We start from the raw sequence: 24,360 nt of genomic DNA, 5'->3' as shown, positions 1-24,360 counted from the left end.
ACAAAAATAATGAACAAAACTGGTACTCGACTTTAAGCCTTTATATATAATGCATTATAAAACTATATTTACGCATCATGTCCTGTAATGCACATTATTATGCATTGTGTGATCTCGTGAATAATTGTAACCACAGTTGTAATGCATTACAAAATGCATCTATTCACTGTTACACCATTGTTTAGATGCATTACAACACATGACAAACAAACCTTTAACCCTCTATGGTACGAAGCTGCCAGCCCTAAGGTAGTCAATGATGTGCTGTTTTTAAGTCAAATGACATTTGAATGTTCCTCCAAAACAACTTTTCCCCATCGCCACTCAAGGGGGATTTTTTTTGCATCATCTTTGGTTAGTAAATTACATATTTTAATTCATAAATCAACATTGTCAACATAGTTTTATTGTAAAATTTGAAAATATGGCAACGCTGTACCACAGTGGACTTGAAGTAATGTATTTCCCCATTGGGATTTTTTATAGATAGTAACAGTTATTATTTATCTGAAGGGTTTATTGTAGTTTAGTTGTATTTATGCATGAATAAGAAATTGATTTATTCTTTTCAATAAAGGGATACAGCTATATTTCACGGAAAGGGCATTAGAAAGAATGCAGAGTTGGCTCTGCCATGTAAAGTCAATGAAGATGAGTGTGTTTGTGCATGTGTACAGTATTTGTTCCTGCATGTGTTTTAATGGAAATTAAGATTGGATGCATCGATTTGAAAGAAATGTGCATTTGAATTGAAAAAGAAAGTCATAATGTAATAGAAAAACTATTTCGTTGGCGATTTTCCATTGTGGTACACTGTTGCCATTCTTAAATACCACTCCAAAAAATATTTTTCAAAAATTTGTTTTGATATGTCTAATTGAAGCTATTTCATGTAATAAAAACTTGTGTGAAAAAAAAATTCATTGTTAGAACATAATTGCGTGCCATAGAGGGTTAAATATTCGAATGCATTTTAACTTTGGTCACAATTATTTATAAAAAAAAAGAAAATATCATGCATTACAACATAGATTATAAATACCTTTATAATGCATTAAGTAAAGTAAAAACAAAATGTTCAGCAAGTGTGTTGCTTTAACTTATTTTAATTAAGCAATTGTAACAAGTAGAAAAAATATGTTTTTCAGTTTGACAGTGCTTGTGAAAGACTATTTTTTTGTAAAATGTTCTGAATCTTACACATTGATGGAATTCGGGTGATAGCATTGAAATGTTGCGTTACGACACGTAAGGCATCGGAGATAAAGAACGTGAGCGCAGCGGCTGGAAATTAGCATCCCCGCTGCTGCTTCCTGTACTTCCACAAACAGCAGCATCTATATCCTGGACGTCCATATCGGGCTCCTCGGGTAGCGCTGGAGCTCCAGGGTCTCCAGGTTTAGGCAGGCTTGAGATGGTGGAGGACACGTTCATGCTCCCTGCACCTCCACACACCGACAGAGCCTCGTTCACTCGACCCGATCCGTAACGCAGGTTAAAGGAACCCGTGGCGACAGAGGACGACGGACTTCCTTCCCCTTCGGGATGGTAGCATATAGTGGAGTACTTGTCATAGTCCGAGTCCATTTTGGAGAAGTCATTGGTTGCTGCTTTTGTGTTTGGACAACCTGAATTAGCCGAGGACCCTGCTGCAAAACATAAAAAAAAAAAAACATTGATCAGGTCACAAACACTTTTTAGCATAAATAATGCTGGAAGCCAAAATATTAAATGTCTCAGATGTGTATTTGCTGGGTAATACACTATTGTGTATCTTAGATTTGGAGCCAATTTACAGGGGTGTAAACTTTAGAAAGCTGGCAGCATTATCGTTTTATTTTTACACATAGATTGGGAGGTCTATTAGTAAAATATGTTGACTTGAGCAATCTTTGTTTCATTGTATACCAACTGTGACAGATCAAAAATGGCAAAAAAAAAATAATGTTATTCTTAATGTCCTTTGAGATTCTGGTTCTTAACAAACTTTCCTTTTGGTGCTTTTATATTAAAGGCTGTCGCTGGTTCAATCCTAGAGATGTGGAGATCTTATGTGCAAACTGCCAATTATTGGACACATTTTCAGTGGTCAAAAACCAAATGTGGGTCATTTTACACCCAGCAAAGTTTGACCCGAGATTTGGAGCCAATTTACAAGGGTGTAAAAATGACTTTAGAAAGCTGGCAGCATTATAATTTTATTTTTACACAGAGATTGGTAGGTCTACTAGTAAAATATGTTGACTTTAGCATGCTTTGTTTCATTTTATACCAACTGTGACAGATCAAAAATGGCAAAAAATCACGTATTGTGTTTTTTGCCTTAAGTTTGCATGCCTGCAGCTTAAGAAGTATTGAAGATATCTTAATGTCCTTTGAGATTCTGGTTCTTAACAAACTTTCCTTTTGGTGCTTTTATATTAAAGGTCCTCGAAGGTTCAATCCTAGAGATGTGGAGATCCTAATACAGCTCTAAGTGTAAACTGGCAATTATTGGACACATTTTCAGTGGTCAAGAACCAAATGTGGGTCATTTTACATACAGCTGATACTTCTTTTTCTTTTAAAGAGGAATATCTGAAGAACAAATAATGTTGAAACTAAAAATGTTTTCTTAAAAAAAAAAAAAAAATTGTGCTATTAATATTCGTTTTCCAAAATTTGGATGCCTGTATCTCCAAATGTATTCAATATAGTTTAAAATCCTTTTAGATTCTTACTTTTAATAAACTTTCTTTTTGAAATCTTAATTTTCAAGGCCCCATATAGTTAATTTTCGTAGATATGGGGATTTCAAAGCAGCTCCATGTTCAGATGGTTAAATTTGACCCATTTTTAGTGGTTGAAAACCAAATATGTTCACACAGCAAAGTTTGACCCGATATTTGGAGCCAATTTACAGGGGTGTAAAATGACTTTAGAAAGCTGGCAGCATCATTATTTTATTTTTACACAGAGATTGGTAGGTCTATTAGTAAAATATGTTGCCTTTAGCAAGCTTTGTTGGTTTGTATACCAACAGTGACAGTTCAAAAATTTTTTTTTTTTTGCCTCAAGTTTGCATGCCTGCCGCTTAAGAAGTATTGAAGATATCTTAATGTATTTTGAGATTCTGGTTCTTAACAAACTTTCCTTTTGGCGCTTTCATATTAAAGGCCGTCGATGGTTCAATCCTAGAGATTTGGAGATCCTAATACAGCTCTAAGTGTAAACTGGCAATTATTGGACACATTTCCAGAGGTCAAAAACCTTCTTTTCTTTTAAAGAGGAATATTTGAAGAACAAATAATGTTGAAACTAAAAATGCTTTCTAAAAAAACATTTGTGCTATTAATATTAGTTTTCCAAAATATGGATGCCTGTAACTCCAAATGTATTCAATATAGTTTAATATTCTTACTTTTAATAAACTTTCTTTTTGAAATCTTAATTTTCAAGGCCCCATATAGTTAATTTTCATAGATATGGGGATTTCAAAGCAGCTCCATGTTCAGATGGTAAAATTTGACCCATTTTAATGGTCGAAAATAAAATATGGTTCACTTTGCACACAGATGATACTTACTGCATTTAAACAAGAATGTCTGAAGAATAACTAATGTTTAATTTAGAATTGTATCTTGTTTCCTTCCATCAAAATAACGGCATAAAACAACTCTTTGAGTTCATCTGAAAATGGTCAAGTTGAGGCACATTAACTTGCTCCCAAGGTGTATTTATGACAATCTATTTTTGAATCAGTTTCAGGGATAGTTGGAAGATGGAAGTTAGAGTTCAAATACATTGACATCTTAAATATCTGTGACATTGAACCATATAGGGTCCTAAAAATGAAGTTGCATAAAAACAAGCATCTTAAATTACATTAAGATATCTTTAACACTTCATGAATAAAATACTAGTAAACTTAGGAAAAATGTTTGCTTTTGTCATTTAGAGAGGTGTGCTGTATTCAGTTGTTTTGATATTTGTTATTCGGACATTCCTCTTTAAACAAGTTAAAAAAGTTACCTACATTCGGTCCTTAAAAATGAAGATTTCGAAAGAAGAGTATATTAAGAATGAGAATCTTGAAGGATATTCAGATATCTTGAACACTTGTAGAGTCACAGGTGTGTCAACTTTGGAAAATAATATTAAAGGCACTCAGGTATGTTGCAATTCAATTGAGCAGATAGAAATAAATGAGATACATTTCTAGTTTCAACATTATTTGTTCTTCAGATATTCCTCTTTAAATAAAACAAAGGAGCAGCTCTGTGTAAAATGACCCACATATGGTTTTTGACCCTTGAAAATGTGAACAATGTATGTTTGAACAGCTATTTGTTTCTGCTGTTAAAACTGCACAAAGGGGAAAATGGGGGGATGTTTATGTATCTCTTTGTTGCATTTTTTTTCTGTTTTAGAAATATAAAGTATTCAAATTTTTTTACTCATGATGCTGCATTAAGATCTCTAAATCTCTGGCACTTAATCATCACAGGCCTTTAAAATTAAGATACCAAAATGAAACTTTGTTTGGATACAGAATCTAAAAGGATATTAAGGTGCAAACATGAGGCAAAAATGTTGATCAAAATCTACTGAAATCTGTCAAGTCAAGGAAGATTAACTTGCTCTCAGAGATGTATTTATGAGAATTTATATTTGAATTAGTTTCAGGAATAGTTGGATTTTGTTCATTTTAACACCTTCTGAAGCTACCATATCGTGAAATACACAGTATTGTATCTACACGTTACCACACTGACAAGATATCTTTAACACTTCTTGAATTACAGACTTGTAAAATTTCCACCCAGAGAGGTGTGTCGTATTAAATTGCTTTGATAGAGGAAAACAGTTTCAGTATTATTTGTTTTCAGACATTCCTCTTTAAGCACAAACTATCAGCTGTTTAAAAAGTTACCAAAATTTGGTTATTGACCATTAAAAATGGGTAAAACGAAAAAAATGTGCATATGGAGTCACATTGGTGGCCCAATATTTGTGGGACTGAACCATATAGGGCCTTAAAATGAAGATTCCAAAAAAAGTTTATTAAGAATAAAAATCTAGAAGGATATTAACATATATTCAATACTCACTGGTTAGACAACTTTGGAAAAATTATATTTATGACATTCAAACAGGTATGTTCAATGCAATAGAGCTAATAGAAAAAATGAGATACATTTCTGGTTTCGACATTATTTGTTCCTCTTCAGATAAAAAAGGATTAGCTATATGTAAAATGACAAACATTTGGTTTTTGACCATGGAAAATGTGAACAATTGTCCTGTTTACTCATAGAGCCACATTAAAATCTCCACATCTCTGGGATTGAACCATTGAGGGCCTTTAATTGGCACACCAGAATCTAAAAGGACAAAGATATCTTTCATACTTCTTGAGTTACGGGCATGCAAACATGAGGAACTAGAAGAAATGCTTTTGGCCATTTTTGAACTGTCACTGTTAGCATTTAATGAAACCAAAATTGCTAAAGTTGACAGATTTTACTGACAGACCTATCATCCTCTGTGTAAAAATAAAATACTGATGCTGCCAGCTTTCTAAAGCCTCTTATTTGGCTCCAAATCTCAGGTGAAAATTGTCATTTTAAACCCTTTCTACAAAATAGTGCATTACTTGGGAAATACAGATCTGTGATATTTAATATTTTGGCTTTTATCACCATATATGTTCATCTTTCTAAAAAAAATAAAAATAAAAAATACAGATAAAATAAAAAATCTGAGCCGAGGGGTAGACATGGAATGACCCAATTGTTACATAATCATGACATTATTCAAATCTAAACTATTATTCACTTCCACTTCACTCTATGGTCAGAAAAATGGGGATAGTCACTATTCAGTAGTATTATTTATTTCCAAATGTATTCCAAATATCAAAAGAAAAATCACTTTATATGCAAATAATTAATATATAATAAATAAATAATATTTTTAGCCATTTATTAGTGGCTGTTCACTTCCAAGTCTTATAGGAGATGTAAAGAACCCATTACCTTTTTTATTCCTTATTTCATGGAGTAAACAGAAACTCAGAAATTAAAAGAGAATTGTTTAATATAATCTCCGATTTGCAAGAAACATAGTCCAAAATGTGAAAAATAAACTCAAAACAAACAAGTCTGAATTGTGAAATATTAACTGAGTGCCTTAAATACACCTTTGAGAGCAACTCAACTTGACCATTTTCAGTGATTTTTGGTACTCAAGAGTTGTTTTATGCAGTTATTTTCATAAAGGAGATGTAAAATTTGAAATCAAAATTGAACATGTTAATTTGTACCTTTTAAAGCTTCCAGTCGCTCATTTTTCACACGCTGCACCTCATCGGTGATCTTTGCGATGATGAAGTTGAGTGTTCGGCCCCATTTGATGGACTCAATTAGCATGTCTAAACCCCGTGGGTTTTCTGCGAGGATATCCAGCAGTTTGCTAGTGCGTCTCCCTCTCGTGGTTCTGCAGCTGATCTCCTCTGTGTCCTCTCTCGTCAGGATTTTCTTCGAGCGCAAGTAATCAAAATGCCGCTCTGCAATGATCTTATCTACCAGGTATGGCCGTAACCTGTCTATAGCCTACGATGAAAAAGAAAAACCAAGGGGAAATATTTAACGGCTGAAGTCATGAAGTAATATTTTTGCAACAAACAAATGTAATTGCAAAAATAGATTGGTGCTGCCCACAGTCTATATTATGCAAAGGGTTGTGGTTGTGTTGTGGTTGACAAGCATGCGATGCACTGGTTAAAGCAAGTTTGAAGCACAAATTCATTGATGTACTGGTGAGCAGTATTTTATGGAAGACTGTTTCCACCGCAGGATAAAAAAATAAAAAAGGTGATTTTAGAGTTTATATCTGACAAGAAAAAAAAGTCAGAATTTGCAAGGCATTAACTCACAATTGCAGTCACAAAAAACATAGTTTTGAAAAAATACGGATTTTAAGATATAAACTCAGAATTAGAAAAAAGTCCGAATTGAGAAATATAAATGTAAAATTGTGAAATTTAAGCTTATTGCAAAGTTGATTTTGAGATATACACTCAAAACTGTGAAAAGTAAGCCAGAATTGAGAAAAATACATTTAGAATTGTGAAATGTAAACTCAGATTTAAGAAAAAAAAAAAAAAAATAAAGTCCACAATTTGAGATTTAAACTGGTTTGAAGCACAAATTCTTTGATGTACTGTTTCCACCACAGAATAAAAAAACTAAACAAAAAACGTGATTTTAGAGTTTATATCTGACAAGAAAAAAAAAGTCAGGATTTGCAAGGCATTAACTCACAATTGCAGTCACAAAAAAATAGTAATTCTGAGCAGAAAAGTCTGAATTTTGAACTTGTAATTTTGAAAAAATACGGATTTTAAGATATAAAGTCAGAATTGAGAAATATAAATGTAGATTTGTGAAATATAAACTTCGCTTTCAGAGAAAAATGTCTGCATTTTGAGATATAAACTCAGAATTGCAAAAAAATTAAGTTAGAAATTAGAAATATAAATGTAGAATTGTGAAATGTTAGCTCAGATTCAAGAGAAAATATAGCACAAAAAGTGAGAATTGTGGGATAAAACGTCACAAAGACATTTTAATTGCTTATTTCATGGTGGAAACAAAAACTCATGATCTGTGAGAAATAAACTTTAAAATTGTGAGAAGTCTGAATTATGAAATATAAACGCAGATTTAACATGAACAAAGAACTGAAACAAAGTACGTCAGAATTATAAAAAAAAAAGTCTGAATTTTAAGATATAAACTCAGATTTGTGAAAAATAAATTCAGAATTGCATTAAAGTCTGAATTTTGAGACATCAACTCGGAATTGTGAAAACAAATCACGATTTTAAGATATAGACTCAGAATTGCGAAAAAGTCAGAATTGAGAAATATAAATTTAGAATTGTGAAATATAAACTCAGATTTGAGGGAAATTAAGTCTGCATTTTGAGATTTAAACTCAAAACTGTAAAAAAAACAAAGTCTGCATTTTGATATATAAACTAAAAATTGTGAAAATTTTGAGACAAACTCTGAATTAAGAAATATAAATGTAGAATTGTGAAATATACACTCACATATAAGAGAAACAAAGTCCACATTTGAGATTTAAATTCAAAATTGAATATAAACTCAGAATTGAAAAAAGTATGTCAGAACTAGGGGTGGGCGATATGACCTAAAATTAATATCACGGTATTTTTCATCTTTTGAAAGGTGACGGTATAATATCACGGTATTACTTTTTTTGGTACATTTTGGGAGGAGTAGCCTGTCCTGTCCCTTTAGAATGTGAATAAAGTTAATATTTTTATAATATAATAAGTAAATGGAAGGTATCCTTATCAAAAAGAGACATGGGAGAGTATGCATTCTCAACATATTTATTTTGCAAAAACTCTAAAGATCTTACTTAACGGTGTACAACAAAACAAAAATTATTTTTTATTGAAATTTAATTTCTGCAATATTTAAAACCTTTAAATAACTGGGGGAAATCAACCCATGGCAACAGTTTAAAAGTAGACCAATTCTGTGGGGAAAAACGCGGACTTGGCAACCCTGCATCCAACACTAACTGCTGGAGTTAATGTCATTGCACACATGAGTACGAAATTTTCGTCTGAGATTTTTGCACGTAAAAAAAAAAAATATATACAGGTTATGTTAATCGAGTTTACACACTGCCTCTGAAACTTTCGTCCGTCATAAAAAAAATTCGGATCGTGTTTGATTTTCTGCATTTTCACACCCGTAATAAGCATTTTGATAAGGATGGCGAATATGAGAAAAACTAAAAAAAAAAAACGCATACGAAAATCGGACTCAGTGTACAATGACCTTTAGATTTGACTGATCACAGGTCGAAAGTAAAGAGAGATTACAAACATAGACTGGAGGATTTGCTGCAATCTTGTACTCACTGACAAATATCTATTATAAGATGTGCTGCTCCCTTTACACAGAGTGTGCGTTATCGCAAAATCGAAAGTAAAAGTAAACAGCGCTAGCACTCATTCGAATTGTGAAATATACACTCAGATATAAGAGAAACAAAGGCCACATTTTGAGATATAAAGTCAAATTTGTGAAAAACAAAGTCTGAATTTTGAGATATAAACTCAGAATTGGGAAATAAAATGTAGAATTGTGAAAAAAAGTGTGGATTGTAAGATAAACTCAGACTTGCAAGATACAAACTCAAGGATTGTCAGGATTGTGAGATAAAAGTCACAATTACCTTTTTTAATTTTTATCCTGTGGTGGAAACAAGTTTCCATAAATTTTAACACATACAGGCAAATGACATTTCCAAAGTTACCCATTTTCCATTGATTGAAAAACATGTTGTTGGGTCTAGCTAGGTTAGCCAGAGACAGAGTCAGTCCTCTGTTGTGTTACTTTATAGCTCTACTGTACGCTGCACTACACAACAGCTGCTCTTTTTTTGGGATTGTATGAATATTGCATTGTTTGCTTGTTCTTACTAAGAGATTTAAAGATGTAAAGTCTATTAAAATGGACAATTCTTTTTTAAGATTTATTTTTGGCATTTTTGCCTCCATCTTCCTCTTTGCTTACAAAATAAAATAAAAAAAAAACACCAAAAATATAATATGAATGTGTGTATGAATGTAATCTGGATGCACTGCATTCCTCATGTTGTTACTGTCACGTGGCCACATGGGAGAGTAAAATGTCCATTGTATACAATCTGCGTCTCATTTCGGAGGCTGCGTCCTCCGGAGGTCGCATTTGAAAGCTGCATATGTCATTGGGAGAAAGAAATGTAACTGTTAACTTGCAAGTAAAAAAGAAATTACAGTATTTTACACCTCACAAGGCTTAACAGTTCATTTTATTATGGTTACTTTTTTAAATGATGTATGCAGCCTACAAATGCGATCTCTAGAGGATGCAGCCTCGGAAATGAGACGCAGCTATACATTTCAGAATCAAGCAGGAAGTAGCAGGTCAGCCAGGTACTTTTTGCTAACTACTCTTTTTATATCTATCTATCTACTGTGAATTCTGACATACTTCTTTTGACACATATTGTTTTTTGCCTGCTATATAGTAGGGAACAGAGCTGGGTAGTAACTGATTACATGCAATCAGGATTATGTAATCAGATTTAAAAAATTAAGCACTTGTAATTAGTCTAAATTACATTTTAAAATACTTTTTTATAGATTGCATGATTACACATTATTTACACAATAGCAATAAAATATTCATAATTTAATGTTTTTCACTAATTGCTCTTTGTCTTTTAAATGTCACTTTCTAAAATAGCCTACCGCTTGTATACATTCAGAAAGTTTTCAAGTTTTGTGGACATTCACATGAAGATCATTTCTCAACAATCATTTCAGCTTTAAGAAGTGTTTCAATATTGCATCGACTACACGTTGATTTTTTTATTTGAATGATCATGTGTAGGTTTTTTAACCATGAATTTATGTCTTTGAAAGGCTTTTGTCTTTCAAACACATTCAAAGAAAAAAACTTTTTTGTCATTTGGTCCTCTTTAACCTTATATTTTTACTTAAAGTTACCCTGAGATTTTTAAATAAATATTTAAATAATTAAGTATCACATTTACATGTTTATTGGTTATCTGATGTTGGTTATGGTCACATGACATGGAGGTAAACAAATACAATATATATTTTTTTGTAAGTTTTTAATTTTGATTGATTTTAAAAATGATTTATTTTAATATAACATGTTTTTATGATTTAATTAATTAAATCCACTGCAGTTCATTCACAAACACCAGATTGGGAAAACTTCACGTAATATAATATTTAATGCACTTCATGTTGTGAAATATATTTTCTTACTCTTTGTATTTGTATTCCAATATGGATAGACTATCCTATTTAAATCAATTTGATAAACAGTGTTGGGAAAGTTACTTTTAAAAGTAATGCATTACAATATTGAGTTACTCACTAAAAAAGTAACTAATTACGTTACTTGGTTACTTTTAATGGAAAGTAAAGCGTGATGTTACTTTTGCATTACTTTTATAAAAAAGTTCTATTTTTTGGCAAATGTAAAAGCCTTTTCACACCAAAAGCCTCAGGCTGAAGGAAAATAAATTCACGTCTGTACAGTAGACCGCAAAAGAAGAAAATTCAACTCTCTTCAGCAATTAAAAAAAAGAAAAATAAATAATAGTTTTGAGTAATGTTTGCTTGTTAGTATGGATGCATTGGATCATTGAAGGTCAGAAGCAAAGACTCTGGTTAATAAAATAGGATTAAATACATAAACTATATTTGTATTACTTAACATAGTTAACTTTACACTTTGTCCTAAATATCTGCCATTCTTTTTTATTTTATTTTTATTTTTATACACTTTGTTACCTTAAAGGATAACTATTGCCAAAATGCAACCTGGGCTGTTTTTTTTTACTGTAAACGAGACAAACTTATATCTTAAAGCAAAATTACGACAAATGAGCTGTTTTTGAGATTGACCGTGATTTCGTTTTGTAGTCAATGGCCGGTGAATGGGAGTACTAGGGGCATAAACTTGAGCGCATCAAAATCTATATTTTTACAACACTAAGAAGGCTCGACACACCATGAAACTTTGCTCGAAGTATCGCCTGGGTCTCTACACATGAACTCCAGCATTGAGAACATTGTTTGTGTACACAGAGTTTACCAAAAAGAAAGTTTTTGAACAACTCACTTTCACTGAGTTTCCGCTCGCGGCCGTCTTGCCAGTCAAGAGATGTCGATCTCCGAATGCGAGGATGGATAGCTCCTAAAGCATATTTCCATATAAATGCACGGCTAATTCGTTGTTTTGTCGCAAGTGAAAAACAATATTAACCTTCTAGTTGTAAAAAGAGCCTCATATAAGCCTAATATTTCGTCCTATGGAGTCCATTCATTCGCATTCGGAGATCGACATCTCTTGACTGGCAAGACGGCCGCGAGCGGAAACTCAAACAGTGAAAGTGAGTTGTTCAAAAACTTTTTTTTTAGTAAACTGTGTGCACAAACAATGTTCTCAATGCTGGAGTTCATGTGTAGAGACCCAGGCGATACTTCGAGCAAATTTTCATGGTGTGTCGAGCCTTCTTAGTGTAAAAATATCGATTTTGATGCTCTCAAATTTATGCCCCTAGTACTCCCATTCACCGAACATTGAAAACAAAACGAAATCACGGTCAATCTCAAAAACGGCTCGTTTGTCGTAATTATGCTTTTAGATATATTTTTGTCTTGTTTACAGTAAAAAAAAAAACAGCCCAGGTTGCATTTTGGCAATAGTTATCCTTTAAGGATACTTCAAGCAAAGTTTCATGGTGTGTCGAGCCTTCTTAGTGTAAAAATATCGATTTTGATGCACTCAAATTTATGCCCCTAGTACTCCCATTCACCGGCCATTGAAAACAAAACGAAATCACGGTCAATCTCAAAAACGGCTCGTTTGTCGTAATTATGCTTTTAGAAAAGAAAAAAAAACAGCCCAGGTTGCATTTTGGCAATAGTAATCCTTTAAAAGGCTTTGTTTTGCTTTTTGTTTTTTTTGGATGTACTGCTCAGACAACTTGCAAAATAGTAAAACCAACATGACAAAGAATTGTGATAAAATCATAAATCGTGATATTTTTGCCATATTGCCCACCCCTACTAACAACATTTTTTGCCATGTAATTTGAAATCAGTAACAAATTACAATTTGTAAGTAATCTACCCAGCTCTGGTAAGGAAGTATGTGATTTCGCATGCACCCATTCTGATATTTGTCTACTAGTTAGTGGGGAAGTAGACATAATCAGTTACTTGCAACATCTCCAAGCTTTATGATTGGCTAGCACTCTCCTGTGATTTCATGACAAGCATTTTTAGTGCGATTTTGCAACTTTTTTGTTTTGTTTTGTAGAGAAGCAGCAGAAGTGCTAGACTGGTAGGAATAATGTGTAATGTAAGCTATTGTTTTTAAAAGCAAAAATTCAGAATTACACATTTAATAAATACACTGGACAAACACTTAATCTTCATTTCACTTGTCTCACAGTCTAGTTAATACACAAGTGTGGCTGAAAGTGTAAGTGTGGACTTTATTAGTATGATATTTTTAGAGGTTATCAACTCTGTAGTAAAAGGAGTGTATAAAAACTTAATGAACTCCTTTCCTAGAAGTAATTTAGCGATTCACATTAGTCGTTTCCACTTTTCATATATTGAGCAGGTCGATCGGTTTATGGTCAGCGGATCAATAGAGAACTTGCACCTCTTTCACTTCCAGCTCAAAACAACGCATAACCTGCCGAACTCACTAACATGTTCACACACTCGTGGCATCTTATTTGTTTAACCCACCTTCATACACGAGATACTTACTTCCTTCTTTATATCGGCCATTTCGTCCTCCGTCAGGTGAGTAACATCCATCCTGTCGTCTGTTTTTCACCTTTTTTGAGTTTTCGACTAGTTCCGGTAAAAAAATATGACTACGGACTCAACATAAAAGGAGACACGCGTGAAAAAGACTACAGTTTTATGAACATGTGGTGGCGAAGTCCGAACTGGTTTTGACCGAACTAATAGTTCTTTTAAAGTAAAGGGGAACTACCGAATCTCCGACTTCCTTATTTGATACATACATAGGCGCACTTACGTCATCGTGCACGCGCATCGCTCATCATCATCACAGCAAAGCGCGTTATGGAGGACTATTTCACACGTCAAGTGCAGCATAACAAGTTATAAACGTTTTATTACGATTTATTCACCAAGCTGGAAATAAAGACTCACCCAGAACTGGATGGAAACTGTTTTATAGGTCAGTGTGTCACATTAACACATTATGAACCACCTGAAGAATCATTTGATGATTTTTCTTACACTTCTGAATTCTTCTGATAATTCTTTCTGTTTCTTTTATTTCAGATTCATTATTTATTTACTGTGTCTGGTTGCATTTTATTTTGAGATGTCTTTGTTACAGTGTAATTATTAACAACATACTATAGGGTTAAGATTAGGGTTTGCTTAGGGTTAGTTGCTTGTAGCAGAGCAAAACTTAATAATAAAGATTCAGTCTTGTGGTAACACAAAAGGTATAGAATACAGATATAGATATCAAAAATAGATAAAAAAAATATTGTATAGCATACCAAATCTACAAAATCATCAGTTGACCAGAATGTCAATGTTTTTGGCCAATTCCAGCATTATGGAAGTGAAATTTTGCGTTATGGACTTGACGCATAAATGCTTAGAGAATGTATTACCAACATATGTTTATATTTTAAGAAACCCTTGTTGATAGAGTCTAAACATCAGAAAAATATCAATCAATGCACAAGTTTCTATGTTAAAAAAGGGAAATAATCATGGATTATGGATTATTATGACAAAAAAAAATGAGTTTTTGAAAGACTACATACTTTGTAGGAATTCTGCGAGTTAAAATGCACAAAACAGATGCAATAACACCCAACAAATAAAGAAGCGATGGATCCTCACAGAACATATAATTGTTACTTTATTTAAATTTTGATGTGTCTATTTGAGGAATATGCACTGTTATGGATGTGACAAGCCTGAAAACAGCAGTTACCAGACTATGAAAATCACGCACTAAAATATACTTTAAAAACTTCACCTCACATGGGCATTTGAACCACCAAATGTTGACATAGGTGCTATCAGTATAGTAAAAAACGTTTGATAAAAGCCTTTTTTTTTTGCATTGAATTACTCTATCATTTACACACATTGTCTCTTTCAACATGTTCAAATATTTTTTTTTACTTTGACAAATTATACAAGATTATTAATATTTCTATATTTATTTTAACAGAATAACATACATGCTGTGGTGCTTTCTTTTAGTTATAATTGCACTTTATAAGCTATGTTTCATTTTATTAAGCATAGTTGCTTTAGCATTTATATAAATGTAATGCAAAGGTTAAGATATGACACAATGTCATATAATTTACGTACAAATAGAAGCTGGCCAAAAGACAAAGGGCTCCCCCTGCTGGGCTGTGTTCACTTCCAGAATAAAATTTCCTAATAATTTCACTCACCCATATGTCATCCAAGATGTTCATGTCTTTCTTTCTTCAGTTAATGGAGTTGACCAATGGGTTTAAGATCCAAATTGCAATTTTAATGCAGCTTCAAAGGGCTATACATGATCCCAGCTGAAAAAAGGCATCTTATCTAGAGAAACAATCGGCCATTTCATATTTAAAAAAAAAAAAATCAAATTTGAATACTTTTTAAATCACAAAACCTTTTCTTATCGACTGTAGAAAGAAAGACATGAACGTCTTGGATCAGAAATTTAATGATCTATTTACATGTTTTCTCCAAAATCATTTTTTGATCTATTTAAATGTTTTTTTTTTAAATCAGAATTATTTAACATATGTTATTAGAGATAAAATTGCACATACACATTTTATCACGATTTTTAGAATGCACATTAGTTTGATTTTCAACCTACCAGTTAAGATTTACAACAAAATTTTGTCCTGTTTTTCATTGGTCTGAACAAAAACAGCAGACAGGCTGAAAAAGAGCTTAAATCCACTGTCTGACAGCAGGTGGCGCTTATGGAACAGCAGAAATAGATCTGTTTTTACGATAACCACTGTAAACAAACCAGCGGTGCACTTATAAACACTGCTTCATTACACATTTCAAACCAAATTTTTTTTAAATTAAAAATTGTATAATTTATAAATTTTAATTAATTAAAAGCATCATCAATGCACGAAAACCCTGAAATTCCCATTTGGGAAACACTGATGTTTATTCACAATGTTTTCACACAAAGCAGTACAAAATAGATGTGGAATAAATGTTTATATTAGCGGGGAAACAAAAACGATAGCATACAGAGGTACACAAAAAGAAAATGTTGTCAGCTGTTTAGAAACATACCTTTTTAATAAAACTCTTTCAAAAGGCAGATCTTTTCTGTTTTCTGTTGATATTCTATATAGCATTTCATCCAGATTTTTTTGTTGTTGTTCAAATCTTTCACTTAAGCCAAATGTAGGCTTTATTTTACAATGGATAGACAGTCTGTTTCAGTGAGTTAACAGACATTTTACCATCAAAGCTGCTCTCCTTCTCATTCTCTGGTCAGAACTGAAACCTCTTCTAGATGCTGACGCACAACGCCGTCCAGGACCTTACTAAGTCCCTTACACGCCGTCATAGCTGCCTCTATTAAAGGGTCCAAGTGGTCCTGGTGGAGCCGGGCGTCCATCTGCAGCAGGGCGATGTTTCCGCTGCGAGGCAGCAGAGCCAGCGCCAGTGCCGTTCCTCCTCCGCTCTCCTCTGCATGACACAGATCAGCCAGCGGCGTGTCCTCCACAAAGCCAGCAGTGCAGGCGCACACATAGTCACGCATGGGAATGCCAGCATCCACCAGAGCCAAAGTTGCAGCATTGACACAAGCGCTGTAGTTTCCACCATCTGCCTGCAGAATCTATAGTATAAGATGAGAGGGAAGGAGATTAAATGCCATAAAATTTTCATATCATGATTTTTTTGAATGCACATTAGTTTGTTTTTCATCTACCAGTTAAGATTTACAACAAAATTTGGTCTCGTTTTTCATTGGTTTGAACAAAAACAGCAGACAGGCTGAAAAAGAGTGTAAATCCACTGTCTGACAGCAGGTGGCGTTTATGGAACAGCAGAAATAGAGGCGTTTTCACGTTAACCACTGTAAACAAATTAGAGCTGCACTTATAAACACTGCTTTATTAGACATTTAATCTACAGTACAAGACGAGAGGAAGGCAGTGGCCAATTTTGTTAAGCACCCTCGGGCCTTTGGATGGAGATTTAATGCTGATCACAACCTTGCTTCACTGAAGATATGCACGACAATCGCAGCTTTTGATTAATTGGGATTTCATTTCGATTTATCGTGCAGCCCTATTTAAATTTATTTAAAGTTTCTTTAATCAGAATTATTTTACATATCTGTTGTTATTAGAGATAAAATGGCATAAAAAATCATATCATGATTTTTAGAATGCACATTAGTTTGTTTTCCATCTACCAGTTAAGATTTACAAACAAACGTGTCCTGTTTTTCTTTGGTTTGAACAAAAACAGCAGACAGGCTGAAAAAGAGCATTTTTTTGTCTTGTTTCCAGCCAAAATATCTAAAAATTCTTAAATCAAGAAGGATTTTCTAGACACGTAAAACAATATTTTCTTGTTTTTAGAAAAATCAAGTCAAAATTAAGTTTTTGCGTAGAACAAGCTAAATCTTAAGCAAAAAAATCTTATTTCAAACAGAAAACAAGATTATTTTTCTTAGCCCACTGGCAGATTATTTCGCTTGTTTCAAGAAAAAACACACTTAATATGGACGTGCTTTTTTCTCTAAACAAGACAATTTTTACTTGTCTAGAAAATCCTTCTTGATTTAAGAATTTTTTAGATATTTTGGTAAAGTAAGAAAAGCATTTTTTTTTTGCTGACAGCAGGTGGCGTTTATGGAACAGCAGAAATAGAGGTGTTTTCAAGGTAACCACCGTGAACAAACCAGTGCTGCACTTATAAACACTGCTTTATTAGACATTTAATCTACAGTACAAGACGAGAGGAAGGCAGTGGCCAATTTTGTTAAGCACCCTCGGGCCTTTAGATGGAGATTTAATGCTGATCACAGAACCTTGCTTCACTGAAGATATGCATGACAATCGCAGCTTTTGATTAATTGGGATTTCATTTCGATTTATCGTGCAGCCCTATTTAAATTTATTTAAAGTTTCTTTAATCAGAATTATTTTACATATCTGTTGTTATTAGAGATAAAATTGCATAAAAAAAAATAATATCATGATTTTTAGAATGCACATTAGTTTGTTTTCCATCTACCAGTTAAGATTTACAAACAAACGTGTCCTGTTTTTCATTGGTTTGAACAAAAACAGCAGACAGGCTGAAAAAGAGCATTTTTTTGTCTTGTTTCCAGCCAAAATATCTAAAAATTCTTAAATCAAGAAGGATTTTCTAGACACGTAAAACAATATTTTCTTGTTTTTATAAAAATCAAGTCAAAATTAAGTTTTTGCGTAGAACAAGCTAAATCTTAAGCAAAAAAATCTTATTTCAAACAGAAAACAAGATTATTTTTCTCAACCCACTGGCAGATTATTTAGCTTGTTTCAAGAAAAAACACACTTAATATGGACGTGTTTTTTTTCTCTAAACAAGACAATTTTTACTTGTCTAGAAAATCCTTCTTGATTTAAGAATTTTTAGATATTTTGGTAAAGTAAGAAAAGCATTTTTTTTTGCTGACAGCAGGTGGCGCTTATGGAACAGCAGAAATAGAGGTGTTTTCAAGGTAACCACCGTGAACAAACCAGTGCTGCACTTATAAACACTGCTTTATTACACATTTAATCTACAGTACAAGACGAGAGGGAAGGAATGGGCAATTTTGTTAGTCAATAAAACACAATGTAATTGTACTTTGAGTAGCTTTGGAAAGGAAGAATATGCTAAGAAATTTCCTTGTAATCTTTTATAAGTTCTGTTTGATCTTTCATTTTTTTAAACTAACAAAGGTATCAAAAGAACAAATTTGTAAGATAAACTTTCGATATACATAAACCAATATGCGATTTTGTGGGCAGTGCTATTGCAGTTAATAGTAAAGTAAGGTATTATAAATAAATAAAGATTCTAAAAATTGTCTCCTTTTTGACCTTGTAGGAAAAAAAATCAGTATTAAAATTCTGAAAATAAATGCATTTTTGGTAATTATGATTAGGACTGATGTCAGTAAACGCAGAAAAAATAATAACATACAATATCTTTCTAGGCTACTACAGGTTAGTGAAGTTGAACACAACCAATTAAATAGATAGATGGATAGATAAATAGATAGAGGTTTTAATTGAGTGCTCATACCTTAACATAGATGTCGATTTGTGATCGTGGGTAGAGCTCAGTGAGAACCGCAGCTTCAAAGGTCTGTTTGAGATGAAGGCTCATCTCGCTAGACTTGCGGTCTCCATGTGGACGTCTCTTCCTCTCAGCTGTGCTGAATGTGGCCATGCTGTACTGACAGTTAATGACCGCGCGATCATGCAGCGTTTTACTCCGAGAACCTCGCACCTGCAGGGAGGCAGAAAAACTTAATTGTGGCCAGAGTATGGAAAAGTGACACAAACAGCAGGTTCAATTAGGACAAGTCATTTTTTATAAACATGCTTTGCAAAAAAATCATTACTGGTGTGCATTTTGAAACAAAAAAAAAGGCACTGATATATTTTTTACATCAGTCAGTGCAAGTCTCTTTCAGTTGAAACAGTTCAGACTTACATTTTAGTCTAGGATTAGGTTTACACCTTTGCATGCGAAACCGGAGGCTGATCTATCCATATGTAATATTTTTGTACATTTTTGCCTTTTAAACTTTTTGGATTACTTTTATTATAAGTTTTATAACATTTGTGGTTCAAAGTCCTAACTGGTTTTAATATAATCCACTAAAAATCACACAATGAAAAATAGCACCACTTCAAATACCACATTATAACAGTATTATAACAAAATGATAAGCTTACAAAAGCACATTACACAATTACACCAAACAAATATGTGAACATAAATAAAATTGCATTAGAAAATATAAACAGATTTTTAAAGTGCTTTTATTATTTTTATTTTCACAAAATGTGAATACTTGGGAACACTTTACAATTGCGTCGTTTGTTAGCATTAGTTAATGTACTAACATGAACAATACATTTCTTACACTATTAATTAATCTTTGTTAATGTTAGTTAATAAAAATACAGTCGTTCATTGTTAGTTCATGTTACGGAAATTAACCATGGTTTTTTTTTAGCATATTGACTACCATTTGTAATAACCACAGTTTTACTACAAATACCATAGTTAATTTTAGTTACTAAGGTTTAAGTTTAGTAACCATGGTTTTTTGGTTTTATTTGTAGAAAAACCATGGTTAATTTTCGCACAGAGTGCATTAACTAATGGTAACAAAAACAACTTGTAATTTTAACAATGCATTAGTAAATTAATGTTAAAGTACTATTAACTCTTAACTGATATAGTTAACTAATTAACTTATTGTAAAGTGGCACCTAATATTTAATGCAGTAATAAATTAAAAACTTTTTAAATGTTATTTTATGCTTACAGAGATGGATTAATTTGACATTTTAGGCTCATTTGTGAGCACGACATTGTAAGTGATTTTTGCAAATGTAAAGTTAATGGTTTAAAGTGTAATTGTTCGGTTTATTTACACACATTGGGCCACCCGCGTGGTAAACTGTGTGTCTATTACTGCGTTATGTCAGCAAAACTTTCGGAAACGTTTACAATTGTGTTTAAAACAATTCAGGCGCTGTTATATGGTACACACTAACCGTATAACTTAATATTATTATTCATATAAGTTACAGAAATGATGTGCTGATTTAATCCCTCACCTCATGTGGTCCATACACCACTGCCAGCGCTTTAGTGTTTCCCTGCTCCAGATACGCGGATCCATCCGCCTGCGCGAACACACTCATGCGGGCCTGCACTTTACGCAGCTCGGACGCTTTCCGTCCATCTAGTCGGTATCCCTGATCTGACAGCAACTCCAGCCCCGCCATTGAACTGTATTCATTCAGTGAAAACACGCGTTGGCTTCTTCACAGATCTTCTTCTGTTGTTGATTTTAGTCTCCTAATGTAAATACCTCCACCTGCTGGACTATAGTAAGTAGTGTTGAAGTTTTCTTCCTGAGATATTTCTTGTCAGATAGTAATGGAGTTGATGCTGCAATACCGCTGCTACTGAGCTGGAGTGTGAAGCTGATGCAGAATTAATATTATCGAATATAAAAATAAATAAATAAATTACATTTCTTCCTTCTTCCTTTTCAACATCATATTTGTAACATTCTTTTTTACCTTTGCCTGTATCTTAGTCTGCAATATTGTTTTTATTACAACAAGCCATGCATGCATACCTTTACGAAAAAGAAGTTTATTCAAGTGTGCTATTAGTACACTTCTTTTAAAAAAATATATAGAAAAGTATACTTTCAGTCTACTTTTTATGAACTTCTCAGAAGTGTGCTTTATATACTTCTTCATCCACATTTAAGTATACTTGACTTATACTTAGTCTAAATAAAAGTCCAAATATACTTGAGCTCTACTTGTGCACTGAGAATCCATGTTCATTGTTATATGCGCTATTACACATCTTCTGTACAGAATTTCCAAAACACAAGTGAAGAAGAAACCGAAACAACAGATGCTTCCACATGTAATCTAACACAATCATCAGACATAAAACAGCATTAAAACCATAGATATGTAAAACTGTGTAACGTTATGGAATAAAATGTCAACCCATGAAGAGGTAATAATGACTGTCAAGCTTTGGGGTGTTGATCAACTCCATCTACGTTTTGATTATCATGAATAATCTTTTTTTATTTTTAGCTTTTTGCTCAAAATGTTGTTTATTTTTTACCCACATTCACGTGTTTGTAAAAAAGAATGCATGAAGCTAGAATAAAATGTTTTTGTTTGCAAGCAGATTCCCTGTTCTTTCTTCTGATGTTATGTTCAGATATTCATATAACAAAATATAAACAAATTAATACATTAATAAGGACATAGTAGTATACTTAAAGTATGATAAAGTTCACTTTTGAGTATGCTTGTAGTACAAAATTACTAAACTAGAAGTTTACTGAGACTATACTTCAAAGTGCACTAAGAATGCATAAAAAGTATTTAATAAGTACACGATCGGTATACCTATAAGTTCACTTTTAGTATACTTGCAGTACACACTAAAAACATGGATATAAACTAGTTGTGCACTCACAGTTTACTACAGTTACACTTAAAGTATACTTAAAAGTATACTTTTTTATATTAGAAAGTGGGCCAATTTAGTCCCAAGGAGTATTGAAATAGTACACTTAAAAGTATACTACTAATACACTGATATCTGTATATACTGTAAAAAGTTTTCACCAGTTTCAACTTAAAAACTTAAGTTTAGCAGCTGCCTTAAGATCAACTTAAGTCATTTAAACTCACAAGTTATATCAACTCATTTTTATTGCAATAAGTTAAAATGACTTGTAGTTTTAAGCTGATTTAACTTAAAAACTTAAGGCAGCTGCTGGCTGAACTTAGGTTTTTAAGTTGAATCTGGTGAAAACTTTTTTACAGTGTTAAAGTATCGAATCTCAGGAATGATCCATCTAAATTCTTTCTATATTTTAGCCTAGTCTGATGAAGAGCCTGCGTGCTCGAAACGTTACATACGCTATGTGAAAGTTGTTTTATAAATAAATATTTTTGATTTTTTTTTTTTGGAGCTTTGGTGTTGCCGACTTTACACTTTATTTTGTACTTTTAGCCTAGTTTTTACATAAATCTGGCTCATGCATCAATTCACAATTAAGTGTGTGCCCAACAACTTCATTATTATTTATTATGGTATTCTGAATTATGAGGTATTATTAAAGCCTTAATTTCAGTTCTTGCGCATTTTTTCGGCATTTTTCATTTTGGTAGTTGTAGTCCATTTCAGTTTTGTCAGGTAATATGATCTGCATTACTTTCTAGTAACTAAGTAATGCAATTAGTAGGAGTAATGTACATTACTTTTAAAAGTAACTTTCCTCCAAACTGCTGCTGATGTAGCTATGCATTTCTTTTTAAATACCCCAGGTGGCTTAATCTGCTTTTCTGTGTCAAAGTCTAACAACTATTAAATTAGATGCTTGTTCTTAAAAGAGAACATCTCTACTCCTTCTGTTATTTTTTTTATGAGAACAATCTCTTATAATGTAATAAAATAAACTGGACTCAAAAATTCCTCCTCACAAATAAAGTTAAGGAAACTTCTTTCTACAAAACTCAAAAATGATATTGAAATAAAATGCTATTTTGGCTAAAGTTCCAGAAAAAAAAAAAAATCTAATTTGTCTTGCCAAGATACCCTGTGTTTTGGGGGAAAGCATTTTAAGAACATTTCATTTTTATCCTATAAACATGTGATTTTAAGTTATTATTTTTATAAAATCTGTCAAAGGACTAAAATAGCAATTTTTCCTGCTTTCATTATTAGTTTTATTTTATCTTTTTGTATAAATGCCATATTCACAAATGCAGATTTACAAATAGCAAGTCTCCTTTTTACAGTACTTAAGAAAGAGGTTAAAATGTGCATGGATGTAATGCCAAAAGCTAATAACAGTAAAGCAGCTAAAACATTTTTAGTTAGTTTACACTCTTAAAAATATAGGTGCTTTCACAGCGATGCCATAGAAGAACCATTTTTGGTTCCACAAAGAACCAATCAGTCAAAGGTTCTTTAAAGAACCATGTCTTTCTTATCTTTTTATAACCTGAAGAACCTTCTTTTGCCACAAAGAACCTTTTGTGAAACAGTAAGGTTCTTCAGATGTTAAAGGTTCTTTATTGAACAATTTAGACAAAAAAGCACCTTCGTGAAGCACCTTGGTGCCGTTGCTGTTTTATGTTGCATGTGTAGTATTATTGGATTTGCAAATTGTAAATAACACAGCATTTTTAATAAGAAGTATTTATCTAAAATTCATTTATTCTGATCTAAAATTAATTCATTTTAAATTATTAGAGCAGGGCAGTGTGAAAAAGTTAAAGAAATCTTTCTTTCTGGCTATTTTTAAGTTCTCCGAAAGTAAGAAAATTTGAAACTGAATTCTTCCACGTGAACGAATGCGCTTCTCTAAGCTAATGGGAGATTAGCGAGCTAAAATGACACTTTTAAAAGTTAAAGTGTCAGTTTTGAAAATTGGCCTTCAAAACATTTGCATAAACACAGTAAAATGGCTCATTGCGACGGGATGTGGAGCACAGCTGCAGGCCATGGAGATGTGACCAAAACACAATAATTGTGAGTCAAATTTCTCTTGACACTGATCCTGTCTTGTATGGGGACTGTCCCAGAATGTGAGGCGTCCCTGGCAGCTTGTTCCTGTCCTTCCGTATCGTTATGCTGTATCATTTCCAGGAAGCCTCATGCCACACCGGCAGCCGCTCTATTGTTCGCTGTGACATAATCTATTTGTCAGCAGCCACTCCTCAATCTCTGCGCCGCATTTCAACCTGACATTGCTTACTAGGTAAATCTACTAAACATTCAGTTTTCATGTAAATACAGCTGTCAATAGCGCCATCGTTGCGGGCAGTACACAAAAATGTACAAAACACAACACGCCTGGCTAACGTTACCGAGACAAAACAAAACTGATATAAACAGCGCAATGTAAACCAAAT

General features: G+C 32.9%; 2 protein-coding genes across 2 annotated transcripts; both read right to left on the bottom strand.

Moving 5' to 3' along the window:
• Positions 1-1,239: 1,239 nt before the first annotated feature.
• Positions 1,240-13,635, bottom strand: bcl10 (BCL10 immune signaling adaptor). Its single transcript, XM_073849696.1, has 3 exons — positions 13,394-13,635; positions 6,305-6,593; positions 1,240-1,649 (listed from the first exon to the last, which is right to left on the bottom strand). Exons 1-3 carry the CDS (start codon positions 13,442-13,444, stop codon positions 1,240-1,242), a joined length of 750 nt encoding a protein of 249 aa, XP_073705797.1. The 5' UTR covers positions 13,445-13,635.
• A 2,504-nt stretch (positions 13,636-16,139) lies between these two features.
• LOC141344800 (exosome complex component RRP41-like) lies at positions 16,140-20,707 on the bottom strand. The gene is made up of 3 exons (XM_073849697.1): positions 20,509-20,707; positions 18,956-19,162; positions 16,140-16,505 (listed from the first exon to the last, which is right to left on the bottom strand). Exons 1-3 carry the CDS (start codon positions 20,677-20,679, stop codon positions 16,146-16,148), a joined length of 738 nt encoding a protein of 245 aa, XP_073705798.1. The 5' UTR covers positions 20,680-20,707; the 3' UTR covers positions 16,140-16,145.
• Between the last annotated feature and the right edge of the window lie 3,653 nt (positions 20,708-24,360).

The sequence above is a fragment of the Garra rufa genome, chromosome 10, assembly GCF_049309525.1.
Source record: "Garra rufa chromosome 10, GarRuf1.0, whole genome shotgun sequence".
NCBI classification, from domain to species: domain Eukaryota; kingdom Metazoa; phylum Chordata; class Actinopteri; order Cypriniformes; family Cyprinidae; genus Garra; species Garra rufa.
Note: the sequence above shows the minus strand (reverse complement) of the source record. Positions and strands in the feature narration are given on the sequence as shown.

What these genes read in the sequence shown, in the direction of transcription:
- bcl10 (XM_073849696.1), bottom strand. Translation starts at nt 13,444, where the DNA reads ATGGATGTTACTCACCTGACGGAGGACGAAATGGCCGATATAAAGAAG. An exon ending in TGGCCGATATAAAGAAGGAA is followed by an intron (nt 6,594 to 13,393) that starts GTAAGTATCTCG and finishes TTTTCATCGTAG; the next exon opens with GCTATAGACAGGTTACGGCC. An exon ending in GCGACTGGAAGCTTTAAAAG is followed by an intron (nt 1,650 to 6,304) that starts GTACAAATTAAC and finishes TATGTTTTGCAG; the next exon opens with CAGGGTCCTCGGCTAATTCA.
- LOC141344800 (XM_073849697.1), bottom strand. Translation starts at nt 20,679, where the DNA reads ATGGCGGGGCTGGAGTTGCTGTCAGATCAGGGATACCGACTAGATGGA. An exon ending in TGGTGTATGGACCACATGAG is followed by an intron (nt 19,163 to 20,508) that starts GTGAGGGATTAA and finishes GCCTCCCTGCAG; the next exon opens with GTGCGAGGTTCTCGGAGTAA. An exon ending in AAATCGACATCTATGTTAAG is followed by an intron (nt 16,506 to 18,955) that starts GTATGAGCACTC and finishes CTTATACTATAG; the next exon opens with ATTCTGCAGGCAGATGGTGG.